Genomic DNA, 24,056 nt, shown 5'->3' on the forward strand with positions numbered 1-24,056 from the left:
AATATGTATTTCCAAATACTATTAATTTCAATCCTGTAAATTATTAATGTATAGTTCGGAGGTGGGGAAATGTTCATGATTAACAAAGTTTTGTTTGTGAGAAATCGCTCTGAAATTTTGAAATTTTGGCTGATTACTTCTCGTTTCTGTTTATGATTTGCATCCGGTTTTTGGATTTGTACCCATCATTTGAATTTTAAATTATTGAAATGTTAGTACTATCATAGAAAGTCAGACACAATCTGTCGTCAATCTCGAATTGATAAGAATAACTGGAAAAATGTTAGTTATAAAAACTAGTTCACTTTCAGGTATTACAATCAATTTCACCATTCACAATTTATAACACTGTGCAACACGCTTGTTTTTTGTAAATTCCAATATGGATTCAATCCATGTTCCTTTGTGGAATCGAGACTGGTATTTTGTTTTAGAAATACCAGAGTATAAATTTCTTCATAAGCATTCTGTAAAGCAATAGATGATCTAATCTCAACGAACCTCTCTTCATGGATCGAAATTTAGATTGACATACGAGAATTCCCATGATGTCCTTTCGATTGACATAAGGAATATGTCAGATCATTAATCAATCTCAATATTTCAATACATTCATTTGATTGCATTCATTCAGTATTGTTGAAATTGGATTGATTCTCTTTTTCTTGGTTGATTGTTGAATATACTAGAGGGAGAACGTGTTTCTTCTTCATGAATTTCCAATAAAAGTTCATTCAAATTTAAAGATGAACTGAAAATATAATATGGGAGATAAATGTTAGTGTCCTTTTTCTTCAGTTGGTTTGATTAGTTTTGTTCATTTGATTCTGGTACAATAACAATCAACTGGTACAATAATTAGAGACAAAAATATTCTATTATCAACAGCAGAAAATTGATCAGTGATACTTCAAACGTGAAGAATTAAGATGGGACTGCAACATGAAAGTAACAATGAATCCATCACTCCTTATATATCTTATTGTAATGGATAAAAGTTAAATCGAAATAATTCACAAAACAAGGTATTATATTATTGACCTACATCTTCATCAAACTTATTCGAGTGAATTGACTGAAATGGATTGATCATTGTCAATAAATATTCTTCAATATTCCTTTTGAATTTTAATATAGTTCTGTTAATACGTCTGTGTTTGTGGATATTCGTCTATGTTCTATTCGTCAAATGTGGACTACGTCTATTGTTTGTGGATAATCTCAGCGAATGACAGGTCTTTAATGGTATCGATATGTATCAACTCTTCGATTTCTTTCATCGAATGATGTAAACCATCAAAACTACTGAGTTAAATCAAAATCACATTGATAGAGAGTGTGTGTAGGTACTCTACAGCTCTATATATACAGCTCATCTCAGGATTGGATGTACAGTAGCCTTATTCCGATTTCAAATACAATGTATAAGAACATTCTTCGTTAATTCAATTCCACATCCAAAACAAAACCTGATAGAAGAGAAAACGGTTTTGAAACTCACTAATGAGATAATATTCAATAGGATCCAGCATAAAAGCGAGACAAAACTACTTTGTGTCCTTGTCTTCACTATCTGAGATTGATAAAGGGCGTAGAGCTGATACTGGGTTCTTCCTGAGAAAATAGATAGTGGCAATATCCGATTTTCTTATTCGTCGCGAATTGATACTATTATTGAAATGTAACACCTTCCAAATATAGGTCATCTGTATTTTCTTGATCATATTGAATTAGTACAGTTTAGAATAATCATACAGCAATGGTATTATTCTTTATACAGAATTGGTGAATTGTTAATATTGATTATATAATTATATGTACTGACACTAACGAGATATTTGTGATGTTGTTTGTTACAGAGTATGGCCTACAGTCTAACGATAGACTGCCGACTGCCTCTTCTGTTTGTACTGTAAATACCAACAACCCTCAAAGGACCCTCAGTCTATCCCAGCTGATGCGACCAGCTTTACTACCAACTTAAATGTTTCAATAGTTCAATAAGAAAATCCTCAACAGCGTCGTTGAGAATGACACAATTGGTGTATTTGTGTGAGTGTTTTGTAAAAGTGTACAGACGCATCATGTTTATAGCCGAGGGTTCCATTCTTCTTTAAGACTTTGAACATTTTCGCTAGCGGAAATCTGAGTCGATCCAAATTAGAAAATTGTATAATAAAGGTGATCAGACGTCGACGTTATGGGGATATTCTTCTAGCTTGGAGAATATATTTGTTTTTTAAATGTTGATTATTTGTTATAGTGATCTATATATTACCTATATACTATTTATGTTACACGAATCTTGTGTATTGGTATCTGAGAAACTCTTGAAGTACGTGCGTTATTCGTTTTAATGATGTACCATGAAATTTATATTAAAATGGTGAAGAAATGAATCTACTGATATTTATGATCATATTTATGTGAATTGCATTCTAATGACTCAACATTTTCTCTATATTCTTATTATATTATCACAATGTTTATAAATTGTGTTTTAATCTCATTTCTATTATTTAATTTTTCTATGGGAACGTAGCATGTAAGGGATTGGTTTTATCATGAGAAAATAGATATGCCTATGTGATATTTACTCAATTAACTCAAATCACAGGTTGAAGTATGTATTATTTATGTATATGAAGGAAAATTTAAAACGAATTGAATTCAATGTTGAAACCATTGCAATGTATTTATCATGTGATAATGATTAGATTTTAATGGCATAGAAATGAATTTTACGAAATGGAATATTGAAAAAAATATTTATACAGTCTGATATAGGTTTGATACATTATATAATTAACTTTGTTCCAGATCTTATGTATTTATTATGAGATTTTAATTCGATTAACTGCTGAATTCATTATTATCGTCTTGATAGTAATAATTTCCGTGACAAGAAAAATGATATACATGGTAATTATATTAAATTCAGATAAAAAAATGTATTTTGGAACGTTGCCTTCCAACTTAGAAATATAAAAATATTAACAAAAAAAGTGAATTAACAAAAATAGTGAAATTAACAAAAAATGCAGCTGGGAGGTTGTTTATGGATTCTAGCATCTGTAGTTTTAATAAAATTTATCATCCCTTCATTCCCAAATTCAGAATTTCCCGTTTATTATCAGTATTCATAAAACTGCTATTACTGAGTAATATCACTATTTAGTACAAATAATTGTTATACATTATGTTTTGGAAAAAGATCTCTTGAAAGCCGAAAAAAATATTTTGTTTTGTTTTTAGTGAAATGCATTTCAAGAGTGCTTTCATTTAACTGATTTCACGTCTCATCACCTTTAATTGATTAGAACTTGGAGTTGGGTCGACTCTGTAAACATTTATAAATATATATAAATAATAAAGTTTGTACATATTATAGAATTATTCGAATTGTACAAAACGATTTCTGATGATAAAATCTAAGACGCTATGATGGAATGATGGACCACATCTCATTTGGTTCGTGAATAGTAGTCTATATTCGTATTTTAATATTGTGTTAAAAATAAAAAAAAACAAAGTGTAAAAAGTTCATTGTCATCATATCGTTTGGTTTGGAAGCGTTGTTCCTAATCCTGTAGACTATTGATAAATAATAACATTATGGTTAATCCAAAGAGCGATGTTAGAGCATTTCATTACTATACTATAATAATTATAATTATTTTTGTGTTGCATTGTACGAATTTGATGCATTATTTTATAAAGGTTTATGTTCAATTTTCCTGATACCTTATTGGGGAAACTATTTTTGTTGGACAATTTTATTGAATGGACTAGAGTGAACAATAGTAATGAATAAAAGTTTCTCTCAAGCCATGCTGATTTTTTCGAAATTCACTACGAAGGTCCACAATACGTTTGTAATAATACACATTACTTACTCAACTTTTATAATTATGTGGATATTATTTAGAGATATAATCTCCTAAAAAATGTTCACTGTTTTAATATTTAAAATGAAAAAAGATCATTAGAGAATAATAATAATTAGCTTTGAATTGGGAAGATTTGCAATGTTATACTTTGAAATTTATAGCCTAAATGCTTAAAAGGAAAAACCCATTGTTCTTCATAATGTTTTCTAGATTGATATATTGATGTAATTTTTGACTGAGAGTAAGAAAATTATGGTGTTGGAGAATTGTGATAAATATAAAAATATTAATCAATTTTTTCTAACACACAAAAGAAAATGAATCATTGTAGTCGTATTTTGTTGATTTTTCTGCTGTAAAGATACTTACTTATTCGTCTGAATCACACAGTTCATGTAGTTTCGTTTCATGCAAGTGGTGAGATACTTTTGTTTGTTGAACTTTATAGTAATTGTTCTCTTAGGTTATTCTGATAAGCGAACATTTGTTCAAATCTTTTTTGATTCCACTGATACAAATTATTCGAATGCATACACAGAACAAGACAGTGTCATTTCGTGGTTCATCCAATGAGCTGTCATGAAATTTATTTACTGGCTGTATTATTTTGTTGAGTTTTAACTCCTGATAGGCTTCTGTAACAAATATTCTGTCAATATTGATTTATGTTGATATGTTTCTCTAACTATCTTGATCGATTTTGAAGAATTCTCAAAGTTCACATTTTAGATTCTCAATATTTTCTGTATCTTCGAAAGTTTAGTGTAATAAATTTATATTACGAAACGTGTTGTATTGGTATTTCCATCCATTCCTTAATTGTAAGATATCAATTTTACCATTAAAAATATATGACTGTGCTACATTATTAATTAGGCATACCAAACGTTTGTGAATGAGTAGCAAACCAAATTCAAATTCATTTACTACCCATCAAATTTCAAAACGATTCCATGAACCATCTAAGAGTATTAGGAAGTTTGTCTAATTAATATGAACGCTAAACATGAGAAACGTGAATTCAATTTTATGGGAGAGTTACAAATATTTCAAGATATTCAATAACCTGATGCTAATATCAGTGAGTTTAGAATGTAACATTCATAATTACACTCTATACTCTCTGGTTATTACCTATTTGCAAAGTGTGGAAGATCACTATGAACTTTTCTTAGAGAATAAGAAGTGTGCTAAATGAGAAAAGTTTTGTTATAAATCATCGTTCCAATTATGCAAAACACTATTTTCAATACTAGAATCCAGGAGAGCGCGAATACCAATCAAATCTCTTTTCTTCACCATGGATTTCTTCCAATATCTTTACATGAATTTGTCTATCAGCATTTCCAACCCTTAACTGGTTTGGCAAAAAAAGTAACGCAACTACTGAGGTGGGGCTAAATCTGACCCCAATGTTCAAGGACTGTAATGTAACTCTATCTATAACTCTAATATAAAATAACTCTAATGAATTCTATCTTTTAGCACTCATATCCATATTATAATTTGTTTGTTGGGTTTGAATAGAATTTTATCAATATATGAGAGTTTCGAAAAATATGCATAAAAATCTTATAAAACCGGCCTACAGATTTTTCTGTCTACTTGGGACATAAATTTCTCCAAAAATTCAAATATAATCGAAAGTTGTATCCTGAATTTTTATACACTTCATGTCTGCTATCATCTTCCAGGGGCCCTGTTGCATGAGGAAATACAAGCTTATATTTTAGTAATTTTATATTCTAATAACCAGATGACTACTAATATTGTTAGTTTGTACTTTCCCATGCAATAGGCCCCTGAAAAGTTGAAAATATCTTCATGCAACATATTTGGTGGAACTATCCACCATTTTGAATCCGCCATTTTTTTTCAAATAATGGAGGCTTGATATTGGTATGCTTCCTTTTATTCATGACAAGATGAATTTTCAGGAATAAATCTAAATTAGTTTCTAAGTTAGTATTACATGGTAAACAAGATTAGTGATTTAGGATCAATCCAGGATAGTTGTCATCATAATTGTCAATTGATTCGACACCAGATAACTTAGTCTGCATCATCGGCGGAGAGTGGAAGCAAAATGTTATTCTCTTCAAGGAAATTCTCACTCTCAGCCATTATAAAATCCAAAGATACACCCAAAATCTGCGTTATCCAGTGTTTATCTGCATTTTCTAGGATTTTTCAAGAACTTATTGACAAAAAATATTTAGATTTGGTAAAAATTTTTAGCTAGGTTCTAGAAATGTTGTATTGAAAGGACTTTGAAATTCCGAAGATACGCTCGAACGGCGTTTTTCTGCTTTTTCTTAGTTCTATGAAAATTAATAAGTGATTGTCAGGAGAGTTTGAAATTTGATACAGCGGTTCAACTAAGACGTACAAACTTTCGCTTGGAATTAATTGGGAACACCAAATATAATCGGCGTTATTCCAGCGTTTTCGAGAAAAATTCAACAGAAACCGTTAAGATCTGTTACAAAGGTTCAGCTAGTCTAGAGATAGAGATGTAGAGAGGTTGTAGAGAGAGTCTTCGAGATCATTCTTAACACGATACACAGATTTTGTTTGAGTAATGGCGGTACTAAAGTGAAGTCAAATTTATTATAATAATTTATTTAGAGGGTTACCTTCAGTATTTCAATATGTATTATTCTAGATCAGTCAAGTACAATAGAATAGAACATTATTCTAAAAGTACAATATTCTAGAACTACAATCAAGTACAATAGATTGGAACTTGAAAAAACGAATATGAATGTTTCGTAAGAAAGGCTTCAAAGAGCACAAAAAATTACTCATAATTTGAATTACTCATATTATGGTTTCATGTGATGAGGAGTATACTCTTCCCTCATCATTGAATACGGATTTATAAGATAGTATAGCAATTAAATTCACATTGAATTATTTATTGAAAAACTAAAATTAAGAATATATTTGCGCTCATTGCTGCAAATGCACCCAGTTACTACTTGGTAAACTATTATCATCTACCATCCATGTCGTATCAGCTGAGCGACTTGTGTTTGTGCTTGATTATGAAATACATTGAGACTAGTCCAGTTTAGTTGATCGTTAGCTGTTTCAACGTTTGACTCTCAAGATTAGAGGTAGTCTCTCAGTCATATTTTGAGGTGCCTGTCAAACTTGTTTCACGCTCGTCCATTTACAGATGAGAATTTCTGGCCTGTAACAGAATTTGGAAAGTTATAAGTTTCTCCTACCAATATGCAAATAGAGTTAGAAAACAGAGAGGTATAGATTACAAAGTGGGTCAATGCATCACCGTTGGCATGATTTTAAGAAACTGAGCTCTCAATATAGGCTAGATGTCGTTTTTCAAGGTATTCATATCAATCAAATAATGTGAGATAATCTGTTCCACCAATGATTTGGATTCAAATAGATTGAGTACTCATGTACTAAAGTAAATCTGAACAAAATCTGTGACACAGATGATCAACGTATGAGGCTAAATGAATAGCAATATGCATTGATATGAGATAATCGATAGAATAAATCAAATAAATGTAAATATTTATACTATATAATCAATAATCAGTCTCTAGTAAGGAAAATGGAATATCCCCGTACTTTTTCGATATACATGTTTAATGGTTTTTCTTATTTTGTTTAGTTCTCGTTTCAGTTTTCAATACAAAATGAAAGCATTGATAGCAATCAATATTTTCATATTATTGATTCACAATCAATTCCATTCTGTTAAAAAATCCCTTTAAACCAAGTATATTTTTATATTTTTCCAAAACGATTCTCATATTGTTTCATGTAGCCCTTCATGTTGATGAGGATAAGGTAAATCTTAATAGAGAAGGGGGTTTAATTGACGAAAAGTCACGTTATGATGATGTAATCCGATACAAAATACATTTTCATGTGGTAAAAATACATGTTTTGCTTGAATATAAGTTATATATCATGAATAGTGAAAATTGAAGTTCAAAGTTAATTTGTGCTTCTTCTACCTCCGTGTGTTTTTAAAAATATTATTCTTCATTGGGGCTCCAATGAAGTATGTTAATCATCAGGGGGAGGTTCAGCCTAAGCGTTATGACCTCGTAATTTCTGATTGGCAATTTTTCAAATAACTGCCGTCTCTATACACTCAGAAATTACTGTTCTACCTCCTTATTATGCACAATTTAATTCGCTTTCGCACCACCAAAAAATTCAGCCAAACAAAACTTTTGGGCTAAGGGTTTTCGAACGTGAGGTGTCTGAGTTAAAACTCCAATAAAACCCGTCTAGACTGGGAAATCACTTTCGAGACGTGTGTAATGTGTCATGTTATGAATTCTTTCTGCAATACGAAAAATGCACGATAATAACTCACTTCAACACTTCAAGCATTAGCTTAAGAGATTAATTTTCACTTCAATATCAACACATTCCAAAACAATCATTATCTTGAGCTCACATTCCTTTCCCTCAGATCATTTTCTTTCATTACCGTATTCCGTATAATACAGCATCCATCACATGGCTATAGAAAGAAGCCAAATATGGCTTGAAAGGCGCCTTGAATGGAACACTTGAACCTCAAATACTTCAAGTGATTAGTGAAGTATGGATAACTTCACATAGTATAGTAGTTTCTTTGCTCACCATGGTAATTTGGAAATGAAAATGATTTTACTCTATTCTTCACTTCAAATTATAGTAAACAACTTCACATAGTATAGTGCTCAACAAGTCTTAATATGTGTAGTATATCATATCATTCATATCATGTTTTATTTATTATTAAATGTCTAAATGAATAAATATAGTATCTACTGTGGCCCGGTCGGTATTATATAGACTGAGACCCGGTTGCATATATATTAAATTTACCGTAAATAAGTGATGTCATATGAAAAAATTCCATTGCCACAAGTACTTAAAACACAAACGCTTGCTTACAATCAAATTTAGTGCACATGGCAGCTCAGTCTGAAGATAAAATACTATACAAGAAAGGAAAAATCACAGAAAAGTATAATCAATACCATTATTTTCGGTATTTTATTTGTTATCTGAATAATTCCAAAAATATCTCTAATCAGCACGATTATAACACATGCCAGTTCACAGATACAGTACACATATGTTATGGAACCGCCTCGAATAGCTAGGCATAAATATTATAATTCAATCCACTGTATATCGAAATGTTTGGTAAAACGCCGTACATCATGACTTTTCAATAGTGATGAAATGAAACTAGTAAATTAAACATAGTGAATGACTAGTATCCTCTTGTTATAGTTTTATATAAAAATGAGTCATGAAGAAAAATTGTATAACCTGAGCTGAAAATTCTCTCTTTCTCTCTCGTCTTCAACATACGATCAAAATATCTGCTTTGATCAGCTGCTACCACTTAAAGGAGCAATTTACCTTCTCGAAGTCCTCCATCAAGTTGAAAAGGAATTGGATTGGATTACTAAATTGAACACTAGTCAGAGAAATTGTTTCAAAATAAAATAAAAACGCAATATTTTGTCGGAAGTTGAGGATTTTTAGTTGTCTAGACAGAATTATGTGTTCATCAAAAATGAAATAACCCTGTTGGGAATTGCGACTTGATACGGTTAGAGGTGTCGCTAAGTTAGTATTACATGAGAGTACATGTGATCAGTATGACTTCTAGAGAAAGACCCAATCTGGATCAACATTCAAATAAAAATCTTCGATTGTACTTAACTATTCTACTGTGCTGACACGACATCATCCTTTTACTTATATTTACTTTCGGACTTATCTTCTGTCATTTTTGTAGTGACTTACTTCATTACAAATATGTTATTTTATCAATAGCTAGCACACATATTTGTATTTTATATTTGTACAACGCAAAAACTTTTGTGAGTTGATTCACACAATTATAATGAAAATTAAGAATTTGATTCTGACATAATCAGAAAATATGCTATCAACATTATTTGATCAACTGCTGCGGGTCGTGGGTTCAAGTACTGCACTATATTATACCAGAGACAAGAAATATAGTTATTTTGATTATGCTTATGCTTATCTTTCATCTATGATTATACATGAATTAAAATCCAAGAAATTGTATTCTTTCCATGCTATCCTTATTTATGTACCAGGTGCAAATGCAGTGCATGAAATCGTTTCAATTAATTAATCATGGGAAGAAATCAATTTGAAAAAATCTATGACATTTTTCCTCTATGTTTTACTTTTCCATGTATTGGAGACAAATACAATCCTTAAAATCGTTAAAATAATGATATGTCATTAAGAGAAATGAACTTGAGATCAATTTTACTTTACCTATGTCATCCTTACTTATGTATTGGTAAAAAATTCAGTGCTTAGAATTGTTGTATGGAATGGAATCTCAATAAAACACAAGGATCAAAGCTCTGACTGAACGAGTTCGCTCGCTTTCAACCTTGAGCAAATCGATGTGAGAAAATCCTGGAAAAAGTTTTTGCGGCGACTATTTTTTTCTGTGATCAAGCAAAGCAAGACCGGCAGTCTGTCAGACCCTGTCCGGTGTCACCTGGGTAATTAATTAGAGCCGGGCTTTTTTCTCGTCTCCCGTCGTCGGCGTCACGCGAAAGCCGACTATCGACTATCGATCGAGATATCGAAACGGTACCTTTCGCCGTAGATGGTGTGCCAATTATTATCGATATGTCTCTATTAGCGCCGCCAAGTTTCGTGTTCGGCCTGTTAAACAGCCATAGCCACAGAGCCACAGAGCCACAGAGCCACAGGTTTGCAACCACTCTCAACTCTCAACTCAACATCAAAGAGCGCTCAGCGCTCACTCACATCGACCGGCCACTTTCCACTGATTCCTACACTTTTCCAATAAATCTCATCCACTTGAGAAGTGTATCCGGGAAGACGGCATATCGCCCTCACAAACATGTCAAATACATTATAGAATTCAATAGCAATTCATTATTGACTTAAGACTAGATTAGACTGTACTTTATGATTTGTTCAGATTCCACTACTGATGGATATTCTAATTTTGAGAATATCAATAACTGACATTAAGCATCACGTAAATTTAATGTTCATGAAATAACATATCATGGAAAAGAGGTGACACCATTTCAAATTAAAATGCTTCATTCAATAAAATAAACATACAGTATATAAACAATTAAATTAATCGCCTATATAGATTTGTTGGGTCTGTATTTGAGTCGACAAAATAATTTAAATATATTGTTAGTGGAATGCATTTAAAATATTGAAGCATTATAAAACTAGTTTTAAATGTATTTGCCAATAAATACATACATTAGGTACAAATTTGAAATAGACTGGACTAAGTTTAACTAAAACAGGTTGAACATCTTGAACTGAAACAATAACATAGAAACACTAATGCAAAATACTCTTTTTTACATCATTATTATTGTGCCTTATATACACAATTTATGAATTATTTAATTATTATTAATATACATCATTCATGAAACAGTGAAATTTGAAAATACTATATTTCAATACTCTCACATAGAAGGATTTCCAAAGAACATCTTAGTGAATGACAATAATTACCTAATTTCAAATCCACTATAGATATATTCGTGAGGATAAGGTGCTTCATAGGTCTTTGCTAGTTTGAATGAATAATATCTTAGTTCAATGAATATCATTGATAACAGAAGTACTGTAAGCAGACAATTTGTAGTAACATGGGTACTATTCAATTAATTTTTATATGATGTGAACTGATCATCTCAACCCTAGACTCAAGATGATAGCTTGCAGGCTTGCAACCAGATCAAACGAAATTTTGATTCTCTATAAGTTGGAAATAATCACAAAAGTCCTCTCTCATTATAAACATAGCCTAGAAGAGCTGACAAGTTCCATGAAATGAGCTCCTGATGTCAAAAGTGAATGTGAAAAGCAATATTTCAATCACTTAAAACTGATAGGAATAGGCTACCAAGAACTCCAGCCACTTTCTTTGCCCATATGCTAATAGAGTATCGTGAAAATTTTATAGATGCCAGTTATATTGTATTGACCGCTGGTTACGCAAAGTATCCATATTGCCACATTGATGTAGCATATCCGTGAAATTTGGTGGGAGGGTCTTCGATACGGAAAATCTGTTACGTTTCGGTACTTCTATAGAATAGCATTCTTTCATTGTGATTGGAGCAGGTTGAAGGCTAACTGAAGAAGAAGAACAGAGCTCTGGTTCCAAGAGACCAGTCACCCTTTCAAAGTTTTGTAGCGTGTACATGACTCAATTTTCCGGCAAGAAATTAAAAACTTTCCTCTGTGGGCTGTGGGCCAACCTGGCTCTTCCTTGACAGGTGACTACTGAAAAGTGAAGGTCTACTGATATAAACATCATTGTCGTTATTACTTTAATATTCAACCATCGTGATTCTTTCCTTCTTCATCCAACTTCCAATTATATCTGGTAAACCGCTCCTTCCTTAGCTGTCTACTTCAACGTCCCCCTCCCCACCAACTGTTTTCGTTTCTGTCTTCATTTCCTATTTCTAAGCATATTGCAAACAGACGCCACACACTGAAGAAGAATGGAATTCGAATTAGTTATTTTCAATTATTTTATATACGACAGAATCAACAAAATCATGACTTCATTTCCAATGTGTGAGTGTTGTATGTTTTATAGTGGATCTACATGCATGACTTTTCTCTCAGTTGAAAGTATGACTCATAAATCTTCCCCATTCCATTTCCCAGATTCTATTTGCATTGAATTCTCACTCGGGGATTCTTCAATGTTAAAGATTGTCTAGTTTTATTATTTTGCATCAGTGCTGCTAATCGGGTTAATCAGTATCGAGGATTTATTTATTACCTGGCGTTTGGCTTTCTCCTGTTTTTTGCCAACCATCAGTATTCCTCCAACCATCTAAAGTTTTAATGGGCCATCTATATAATTCATATGCTGTATATTGTTTACAAATTCTCACTTCTGTTCTTGATTTTACGTTTTCACATACACTTAGGAAAGTGAACCTGATAAGGAGCGAAGGGTATCGCTAAGTATATAATTTGTGATAGATAAATGTGTTGGATAGTAGACTTGAATTATCATGAATACGATTATTAAAAAAAATCCTAGATACAATGCTAGATCGTATTGTTTGTATCGTAGAATAAAGTCGTCACTTACCTTGTGGGATGATAAACTGATAAACATCCCAATATTTATTTACAGCTTTTAGTAAATCATTCTTGGAAAACTTGTAACCTTATGGGTGTTGAGAAACTTTCTCCACTTCAAGGAAATGATTGTGAACTTACCAATTGAAATTCATGTGGAAATGTGGAGAACTCACAAAATGTACATTATTCTAAATTTTCCATTCATGTGATATTGGTGCTGCCACATGACTTTGTTCGTAGGAATTATGACTAATCTGTGATTTCCAAGTCGTGAATATATGGCCAAAATGCTTCTACTCTCTACACGCCTCTTCCTCTATTCGCCTTACGTTATTTCTCTCGTTCACAGCTGATGTCTCTTCTTGTCTTTCATTTCATACTTCTTTCACAGTCTCTAATACCTTCTCCTTCTCTTCTGTCTCACTCCTTCCATAATTTTCTTACTCTCCACTTGATTTATAATTCCTCCACTGTTCTCTCTCCCATTCAATCCTTGTCTTCTAACCTTTCTATCACACATTCTCTTTCTCGCCCTCTCTCTCAATCCACTTCTTTCTCTTCTCATCTTCAGTTTTCATTTTCTCTTTCTTCTTTTGTCAGCTGAGTGTTTATGGAGAGAATCTTTTCCTCGAACCTTATAACCTTATAACCTTATATATATATATATATATATATATATATATATATATATATATATGTGTGTGTGTGTGTGTGTGTGTGTGTGTGTGTGTGTGTGTGTGTGTGTGTGTGTGTTCAGAATTGTCTTATTGATTTAGCTCACAAATTATAACATTGCAAATTGCACATCTCCTCCTTTTTGTTACTAAGGGAAGAAACTATTTTTAAACAATAAAATGGACTCCCCTGATATCATTGTGCTTACACTCATGTGATTTCAAAATTTAGTTTATAATTATCAGATTTTTAAATAAAAGATCACCAGAATTCGAGTCAAGCTGTATTTGTACAAGTTTTGTAAAAAATATATATATTCAGAATAATGTTTTTCTTGTTTTCAATGTTTTACTGCATTGAATATGAATAATACTAAATTAATCCCATGAATTTCAATCCAATCATGCTTTCCATGACATGGCAACTCATATCCAAATATGACCAATTCATATATTATGCGAGAAAGTGTAACAGAAATTTTTACTAAATAGGTAACTTTATATTGATCTGAAAATTGACATAGAATATGAGGAAAAGTAAATTTAGGCCATGTTCAACTTACATTTTATTTGCATCAACATCATTCACCTAGTTTAGGCAATTGTTACATACTGTTTTCATGTGTCAGTAACTCAACAAAAAGTTACTTTAGTAGTCGCGCGGGGTGTTGCCGACACCCCAAAGACAATTGAAGAGATCTTACTCATACAATTAGTGTCGCAGAACTGGTTTTTTGATTTGGTTCTCTCACTCATGCACTGGTTTGAAGGTACTGTACCGGTCAGCAGGTTAGCCAATCGATCAATCAAGCAAGAGCAAAATTTACCTTACTGGGGTGTTTAAAACACCCCGCGCGACCACTTAAGGGTTAATTACTCTGATAAAGTAAGATTGAAGGCAGCATATATATATCGTAATTCACATAGAAAGAATTAGGTATGAATAGAGTAATTTAGCCTAATATGATCTTTCTTTATTATTCACCTATCATCCACCTATCATCCTCCTGCCTCACTTTTTCTCTCCTTTATTTTTATCATCATCCGTTCCCATCAGCCTCACTCGCTCTCTCTTCCTCATAATCTCCCACCCACTCACTCTCACTCGATCCCCAATTTTTCAATCATCTTCCATTTCATCTCTCCTTATTGTTAACCTTCTATCATCTACATTTTTTCCTATCACTCATCACTACTTTACTCTCTCTCATTTCTCGATCATCTTTTGTTTTCTTCTATTATCTCCCGTTTGGTCCTGACACTATCGCTCTCTCCCACTCCCTCTTATTCCTCTATCATCTTTCTTCATCGCTTATTTTCTACCTTATTCCTCTATCATCTTTTGTTTCTTTCTTTCATCATCTCACTCTCTCTTCCTCTTTCACTCTTTCTCTCGTTCATACATTCTCTCTCTCTCTACCCTGTTCGTTTTCTCCTGGTCGGCGTGTGAGTGTGTGTATGTGTATGTGTATGTGTGTGTGTGTGTGGTGTGGTGTGTGTGTGTGTGTGTGTGTGTGTGTGTGTGTGTGTGTATGTGTGTGTGTGTGTGTGTGGTGACTTGTCCCAGTGCGGAGTTCTTCTATCTATCGTGATACAAGGCGTAGCTGTAGTTGGTATCTTGGCAGAGGAGCTCCGTAAAATCGTGACTGTTTGTGCTCCGCCCCCTTGGCTGTGTGTAGCGGGTGCCCCAAAAATATAGCCTCGTTGCTAGCCGCACGCACGCACACATGCAGGCGCCTGTACACTGGAATTCCAACATATACTTCCTCTGCCTCACCACCAACTGATGGACTGAACCAAGTTTCCTCCTCTTCACTTTTTCTTCTTTATCTAGTTAGGTTGGTCTTCATCGGTCAACCCTCTCGTCGTCCTCTGGCTATGGTCCTCTGCATCTCAATAATTCAGGTTTGGATCTCAGCTTACACCGACACATTATCACAACTGTTTCAATTCACTAAAATATGAAAAATGAAACACATGCATGCTTGACCGTCCCACCAGTATTGCCCTCATATATCAATCTACAATTATGACACAAGCTACCCGATTCCTCATAGGAAACTCATGGGTCATCCACATCACTCATCAAAAAGTTATGTCAACATTTGGGCCAAGTCACTCACTACTAATAAACAGCTTCAATCTTGAATCCTGCTTCATAGGACTTTAAATTTCCCTAATTTTATAGTTCATAAAAGTATGGTCTCTAGTTGTGATATTTACCTTACATGTATAATGATTAAATGATTATGCCTCTAATTTGTTTGGAGAGACCAAATGATCTCCTTTCAAAAATGAAAAATCAGTTATAATTAAGTTCATTCTTATGGGAGGCTTTTATTTATAGGCACTTGAATCCTTCAATGAAGTCAGATCTCTATGAAGCACAAGAATATACAACAGCTCAAGCATAAACTGTACTTAAAAATATATGAATATTTTAATTTTTGTAGAGTTAAAATATAAAGCTCCAAATAATACTTCATGCCTAATTGAATTTCTAAATGTTTGTTGTATTGCTATTCTTTGTAGTCTACAAGTTTTTTTAAATGGTTTTCAGTTTTTTTCTGCTTAATGATTTAAAGTAAGAAACTTTGCTTTGAAGCTTGAGTTATAATATGAACAGTCAATAAGAAAAATGAAAGTAACAACGGCATTTTTAAGAACAATAAGTCACTAATATCAGTTGTTACAATATTGTCTCTTGCGAATTTTCTTTTCTGAAGATAAGAATTATTTTTTACTGTTATATTGATAATGTCTGAATATGACGAATGTCATGATTAGCAATAATACTCTATCGATTTGTAGACATCTCGATATCTCAAAGAAGACTCAACTTTCCGTCAATATATTCTTTTGTGAATGTTCTAAGGTAGAATTATTCAGTCATAAATTCTTGTATAATAGCATTTATTCTAGTACTTTCAATTTATCAATATTCAGCAGATATATTCTTAAGAAGGGAATGAAAGAACCCTTCAATGGCTGGGTTACAGTTTCTGATTGTGATTTGCATTATGACTGTATTATAATTTGCTTTGTGATGGTTGCTTGGCAACATATGTTTCTAGAGCTCGTAAATGTTTTTGCTTTTATTTTTATTTCATAAGTACTTATTAAGCTGCTTATAGACATACGCACATAAACACAGGCCGTACGCTTTTCATCAGGTGAAGATCAGGATCATGGTACATTGTATATAATATTTTGTGCAATCATTTATAATGAGCTTATCATCAGCTATTGAGAAGCGTATGATGTGTCTTTGTGGCGTGTGAACTTACAAAACTCACAAAGTCTTATAACTCAATGTACAACTAAATACAGTCTTTCAAAGTCAGTAGTGAATTCTTTCTTACAGTATGACAGTCTTTCAAAGTCAGTAGTGAATTCTTTCTTACAGTATGACAGTCTTTCAAAGTCAGTAGTGAATTCTTTCTTACAGTATGACACCTCGTGTTCTTAGGTGACACATCTTGACCTGAGATGGAAGAGGTTCAATGGCATGGCCATTAACCTTTTGGACTCAACTCACAACTTGGTTCGTTTTAGAAAATAGATTTCGGCTCCCTGCGATGATCGAGTGAAAAAGCGTGTTTCTTTGGCCGAGAGCTGCGATCACGGCGAGCGCGTCAAGTGCCGCGTTTCTTCAGCCGCAAAAAACGTGGCCAACGTACAGAGTTTGCCCGGAGGAAAGCGTTGAGAATTGTGGCAGCTTTGCTGGTCGATCGGTGACTATCCAAGCGGCCAGTCAGATCAGTAGCTAGCCGAGAAAAGCCATCCCTGTCGTGCTCTGTCGTCACGGGTGGGTGTCATGATGGTCCCCCAGGGAAAGGGGGGAGAGCCCCCTCAACAAGAAGTTGAGGAGGAGGAAGAGGCATCCTCACAGTAGAACCGTCACAAATCGTGGCCAATTACAAATTCTCCACGCAGTCCAAGACAGTGAGACGTGACCACCCGGATCCGACCAATCTGCTTACACGGATCTTTTTGTCATCTCCAGCCGCCTCGGACCACGGCTCACAGCTCGCAGCTCATGCATCCAACAGGATCTCATGTTGTCGAGATTCTTCTCAATTTTATTACTTATCGGGTACTGGAGACGAATGTCTCAATTTATAAAAGCAAAATCACAATGCTCACTTCGAGGTTTTTAATGATCTAGAATCTCAGATTTTCAACAGTTTGATGTTGCTATTAAATAAATCCATGATTTGCAGATTTTTAACGGATGTTGTGAGACCTCCAAATTGAAAAAGTATATCAAGTAGGGATCAGAATTGTTAACATAAAGTTTCTCAGTTCAGAGATGTCTATTAGAAATCGATGCTCATCGAGCTGTCAGGCTGTAATTCTAGGTTCAGGTGCAGTTGTCAACTGCTTTGACATATTATTTTCAACGATATTCGAACAATTTCTTTTTAATTTCTGTAATACTCATGTGGTTGATCAACCTTGACCAACTCTTGAAAGATCAACTACTGTAATTTGCTGGTTTTCATGGAACTATATTGTATCATATAACTCACTACATCACAACAACTATTAAATATAACAGCTCGCAACAACTTATTCAAGCTTCATTCATTGATAAAATAAAATTATAATATCATTTAATATCATGTTTTTGTAGATATACATGCTATGAAAGGCAATTATTTATTTATTCATTGATTTATTTCATGAGAATACAAAAAGATATGAGACCGCGTTTTTATATTTACAAGTTTTTAATATTGTATTCTATTTTGAGGATGGAAATATTCAATCAAATTATGGATGTATGCATTTGCATTCATAGGCCAAGGTTAAATAATAATTTCACACTCAATGTTAAATACTAATAGACTCAAGTAAATTGTGGAGCCACTGACAAGCATCTTCTCCAGCAGCATGAACTTCAATCAGCCCTTCATGATATGAGTGTTGTGGACACTCACATATCAGGTGATTCATTGATTGAATTTGACCACATAGGCACATAGGGTCAAAGGAGTCGTCAAAGCTGACCCCATGCTGTCATCAGCTCAATTATGGATGAAAATGTATTAGTCCAGGCGCTGGCTTACATTGAGCATACATGAGAGAGGCAGAGAATTTGACTTCGGATTATTGTTAGGGGGTCTTTAGTGTATATGAAACTCGATGTCGTCACGTCCCAGGGTGGTCGACAGCTTGGGGGGGAGGGGGGTAAGTTGTAAAAAACGGGCGTTTATAAAATCGCCTGTCCTGCAGTTACTATTCATAGCACAGCTTTTAATTTTTTCTCAATATTATGTACACATAACTGGCTTTCAATGTGGTCCTATACATTTTTGCGATAAACCGCATAGTTTTTCCGTAAAAAAATAAAATATCTCGAAAAATGTATTTTTTTATTATGGACTTTTTGTTATTTCTCGAATATTCAAGTAATTAGCCGACTTAGAGGAAAAGGTTCTCAATAAACGTTGTAGGCCGTCTCTTCCTAAATTCAATGATATATATACTTTGGGGGTTACGATCATAGATGCGGCGGTGGGAGGGGGATAAGTAGCACTGTTACACTGCGGCGCTGTCCTCCCCCATGATTAATGCGCGTAATGGCCTGTCTATCGCATCGCTCCTACTAGTCTATGCATTCAAATTATGTATTTCAGGAACGCTATCTCATGTATTTTCGGTCGATGAACACGATTTTTCAACTCTCAAGCCTTAATAATTGATAATTCTCATCGTAATATACTAATTATGGTCAAAATTACAAACTTCATCTCATTATCATTATTTATGATTACATTGTAATGATAAACCATCCTGTTAGGAATCCTATATGTGTTTCTCAGTCGATAAAAAACTGATATTCCATTAAGAGAGAATAATTATTCGATTTAGTTCAATGATCACTTTGGAATTGCGAAAGTCAAGTAATGGAGTAAGTTAAACAAATAATATAGGCTACCCCATATAGAGCACCGTGTAACAGGAATAAAATATTTTCTTAATATAGATTTACAGTTGAAGCACAAATAATGCCAATTACTCCCATGTGATATGACTAAATATTTGATTACAAAGGAAATACAACTCTAAAGCTGCGTTTACACCAAAGTTATTAAGGAGATGTTAATATAACTTAATCTTTATAGATTCTATTAGATTGAACTTAACTCATCATACATATGATGGACATATGTGTTTGCCAAGTTCCGTTCAATCTAATAGAATCTATAAAGATTAAGTTATTAACATTTTGTTAATAACTTTGGTGTAAACGCAGCTTCATCAACTGATTTCTGTAACTTATATCTACGAATAGATACTTTTCATCTGGCTGAGTTTGACTGATTGTCTTGGGGTGGTACTTGAATGAAAGTGGAATGAGAGATATCTTTGTTGAATTTGAAATATTTGGAGAGAATTCTGTTGGAAATCTATTGAGGGGAGATCAGTATAATTAAGGTGTGAGAGCAAGCAATCAATTCAATGAAACAACTACAAGGACTCATGAACGGTTCAAATATGAGAGATTGTCAAAGTATATTTGAAAGAAGTCAAGAGCTATTTGTGGAGTTTTTTTTAGAATCAAAATCAATGACTACTTGAAATTTATGACTGATTATTGTAACATAGTTTAAATTATCTTAAATTGTATTCATGCTCATAAGGAAGGACTCTGGTATTGCACATAGAAACTGTACGAGAAAAGATCCCATACTTTTTTCATTCAATTACACAAACTATTTTATAAAGTCTGTGTTATCTAGAAAATATAAAAAAATACCCATAGAAGTAGAAAATAATTTCCAATAAGGAAACATTAACTCTATACAGTCAATACATTGACTCTCTGTCAAATGAAACCTTGAAAATTTAATAAATGTGACAACCGATCATGCTTTGGAGCAAACCCTCATTCGATCATCCATAACTGAGTGATTGGAATAGCTAGTTATTCAAAGGCTTTCCTAAAATGGCTGCAACTATATAAATAAATCTTCCATCAAAGATATTCTGTTCAAGTATGTTGACATCATTATGGATATCACTGGAGATTGTGAAGAAAGTAATCTAATGAAGTAAAACAAGAATAATGAGAGATGAGAATGATTTCCAGAAGCATAATCTTCTCAAGAGAACATAACATTTTTCTTCAAGACTCTGATGGACAACAGAATCTGCATAATGTTTTCAATGGTCTGGGAGCAAGTGAAGAAGTGTGTGATTCTCTTTTGAACGTATAGAAAGAAATAGTTATTCGGTCTCCAACGATTTTTATCTGAACATAGTTGTGGCAAATTGTAAAAGTGTATTCTCACTTTTAAAATGAAACAGAGTTTTTTCATTCTCCACGATACAATCAAACAAAAATCCTAGTCTTGGTTAATTCTAGAACAAAAAGATCTGATCTCTATATTTTTACTAGGTAGCTGTTTAAAGATAATTCAGCATTGAAGTTTTAGTGCAGCATGCATTTCTACAATAACCGCAATCTCTGCCAACATCTGATGGATATTTGAAAAAAACCTCTTAATCTCACTTGGCCCATAAAATTGTAAGTGAAACTAGTTGTGGATTTGACTAAATCCCTAAATATTGTTGACAAATTCGCATAATGATGACATGGCTCTCCTGAATTCAACTCCTACTTCACTTTTCAAAACTTCAATACGCTGCAAGATTATGGAAACTTTGTGATGAGAAGAGTTATGAAAATTCTCAATAAAGATGGAGTGATACAGGTGGACATAGCTTTTCATGTCTATGGTCTAAAATCAAACAAAGGTAGTGAACATATTAGAAGCAACAGAGTAAAAGAATCACTCCAATAATATGCTCTCCAAACCATCGAGACTTGATTTCTAAATCTGTGGCAGAGATTTATTAATGTGACAAGCAAGAATCTATAAAGGATTAATCCATACGTTAGCTACGTGCAGGAATACATACATACATTCATTCATTTGTGGATAAAATTACAAATCATATAAATATGTTTGGGAAAGAATAACAGGCATGGCCCAAAACTATTCGAATCCCAAATTTTGATACTGAATAACTTATTACCATAATGGATGAATCAATCAAAAGGTAGTGAAATATCATTATAATAATACTGTTAGAAATAATATGAATGAATATTTAAATTTTCATTTCATTTTGATTTTACACATATCTATTATTATATTGGATATAATTTCTCAAAAGTTCACGACAAACTGAAGATTCACGAAAGATTAACATTTTCATACTAAACATAATCATTATGATAATGAATGAATGATGAATTCCATTTCCACTATGAAGAACTAAGAAATTCCACAAATATTTCTTAGAAATTAACTGACCACTATATCAAGTAAGCGTGGCCAGTGTGCAATAATATTAATAATATAATTTAGCCTGCAGCGCATCACAATAAATTAATTTGAGATAAAAACAATAGAACAAAAACATATATAAATATTATCTTTATTCTAATATATTTAATATATTTAATATATTTCTAATATATTTCTTGAAACCCAAGTTTCGTTTATTTCAAACAGTCATTTCTTAGTTTCCTTGCAGAATGAGATGAAGTTTGTAATTTTGACCATAATTAGTATATTACGATGAGAATTATCAATTATTAAGGCTTGAGAGTTGAAAAATCGTGTTCATCGACCGAAAATACATGAGATAGCGTTCCTGAAATACATAATTTGAATGCATAGACTAGTAGGAGCGATGCGATAGACAGGCCATTACGCGCATTAATCATGGGGGAGGACAGCGCCGCAGTGTAACAGTGCTACTTATCCCCCTCCCACCGCCGCATCTATGATCGTAACCCCCAAAGTATATATATCATTGAATTTAGGAAGAGACGGCCTACAACGTTTATTGAGAACCTTTTCCTCTAAGTCGGCTAATTACTTGAATATTCGAGAAATAACAAAAAGTCCATAATAAAAAAATACATTTTTCGAGATATTTTATTTTTTTACGGAAAAACTATGCGGTTTATCGCAAAAATGTATAGGACCACATTGAAAGCCAGTTATGTGTACATGATATTGAGAAAAAAATAAAAGCTGTGCTATGAATAGTAACTGCAGGACAGGCGATTTTATAAACGCCCGTTTTTTACAACTTACCCCCCTCCCCACCAAGCTGTCGACCACCCTGGGACGTGACGACATCGAGTTTCATATACACTAAAGACCCCCTAACAATAATTCGAAGTCAAATTCTCTGCCTCTCTCATGTATGCTCAATGTAAGCCAGCGCCTGGACTATATGAAATTATGGATAGAAAAGAATGATAAATGAATAACGTATTCATCTGATGTATATCTTAAGGATATAATAAGGATATGGGTATCTTAAGGTACCCATCAGCTGTTGCTGGGTACTATATTATGGATATTATATATTAGGTTCATTAATGTATTTCAAAGTGGAATATTGCATTTCAAACTTGATAAATAAATAACCCTTTATTGCTTCTAAAACTAATATACATAATATATATATAATATACATAATATAATTGCAATTACAATAAAATTATATTCTTCGCAATTCAGCATCTGCTGGGGTATCCTATTTAGGATAAAATGAGTATCTTATCATATTAGTAGAGTTCATATAATAGTATATTTCGCACCTAGGGCCGAAAATGGGACTTTTCTGGCTCGAAATCGGTTTTCAAGTCCGAGGCCGTAGGCCGAGGACTAGAAAAGATTGAGAGCCGGAAAAAACATTTTTGCCCATGGTGAGAACGTTATTTTTCGCCACATAGGAAAATAAACGATATATATATGCGAATAATTGTCTATTATAAGCACTTCCGAAAGCAAAAGTGGAAGGTCATAGCTCTAGCAAATCTGAGGTAATCTGAATATCAAGAAATTGTCCAAGTATTTTTATTTTTTATTCTGATTTGTCTAAATAACCTAAAAGATTATGTTCAATTATGTAAGAGGTTGAGTTTATACTTTTTATTCTTCCAAATGACAATAAGATGATATTATTATAAATGTTTTGATTATTGAATGATAAACACAAAGAATGAAAAGTTTTTGATCAGCTGTTTTAGCGCACTTGAAATTTGGCCAATCTGAATGTCAATGGAAAGTTTTTGATCAGCTGTTTTAGCACACTTGAAATTTGGCCAATCTGAATGTCAATGGAAGTTTAGGTTAGAAGTTCTATCCTACTCTGAAAATAGAATTATTTGAATAGTTATAATATATATCTTATCTGTATTTTATTCATCCAAATAAAATGATAGTATATTATTACAGTATACTTTATTGAATTCTAAAAGCATAAAATGATTCCGTTTATCCACCATGTTCCATGA

At 33.0% G+C, this 24,056-nt stretch overlaps 1 protein-coding gene across 2 annotated transcripts in view; it reads left to right on the forward strand.

The window, feature by feature from the left end:
* LOC111046773 (homeotic protein distal-less) overlaps positions 1-4,676 on the forward strand; it is a 73,643-nt gene extending 68,967 nt beyond the window's left edge. For both annotated transcript variants that reach the window (XM_022332400.2, XM_022332399.2), the window contains exon 4: positions 1,860-4,676. Coding sequence is in view for 1 of the 2 variants with exons in the window: in XM_022332399.2 (XP_022188091.1) it covers positions 1,860-1,878 (19 nt within the window). In the remaining variant the exon portion in view is untranslated. The remainder of the gene's footprint in view (positions 1-1,859) is intronic.
* The last annotated feature ends 19,380 nt before the right edge of the window (positions 4,677-24,056 follow it).

This window comes from Nilaparvata lugens, chromosome X, assembly GCF_014356525.2.
Source record: "Nilaparvata lugens isolate BPH chromosome X, ASM1435652v1, whole genome shotgun sequence".
In the NCBI taxonomy this organism is placed as follows: Eukaryota; Metazoa; Arthropoda; class Insecta; order Hemiptera; family Delphacidae; genus Nilaparvata; species Nilaparvata lugens.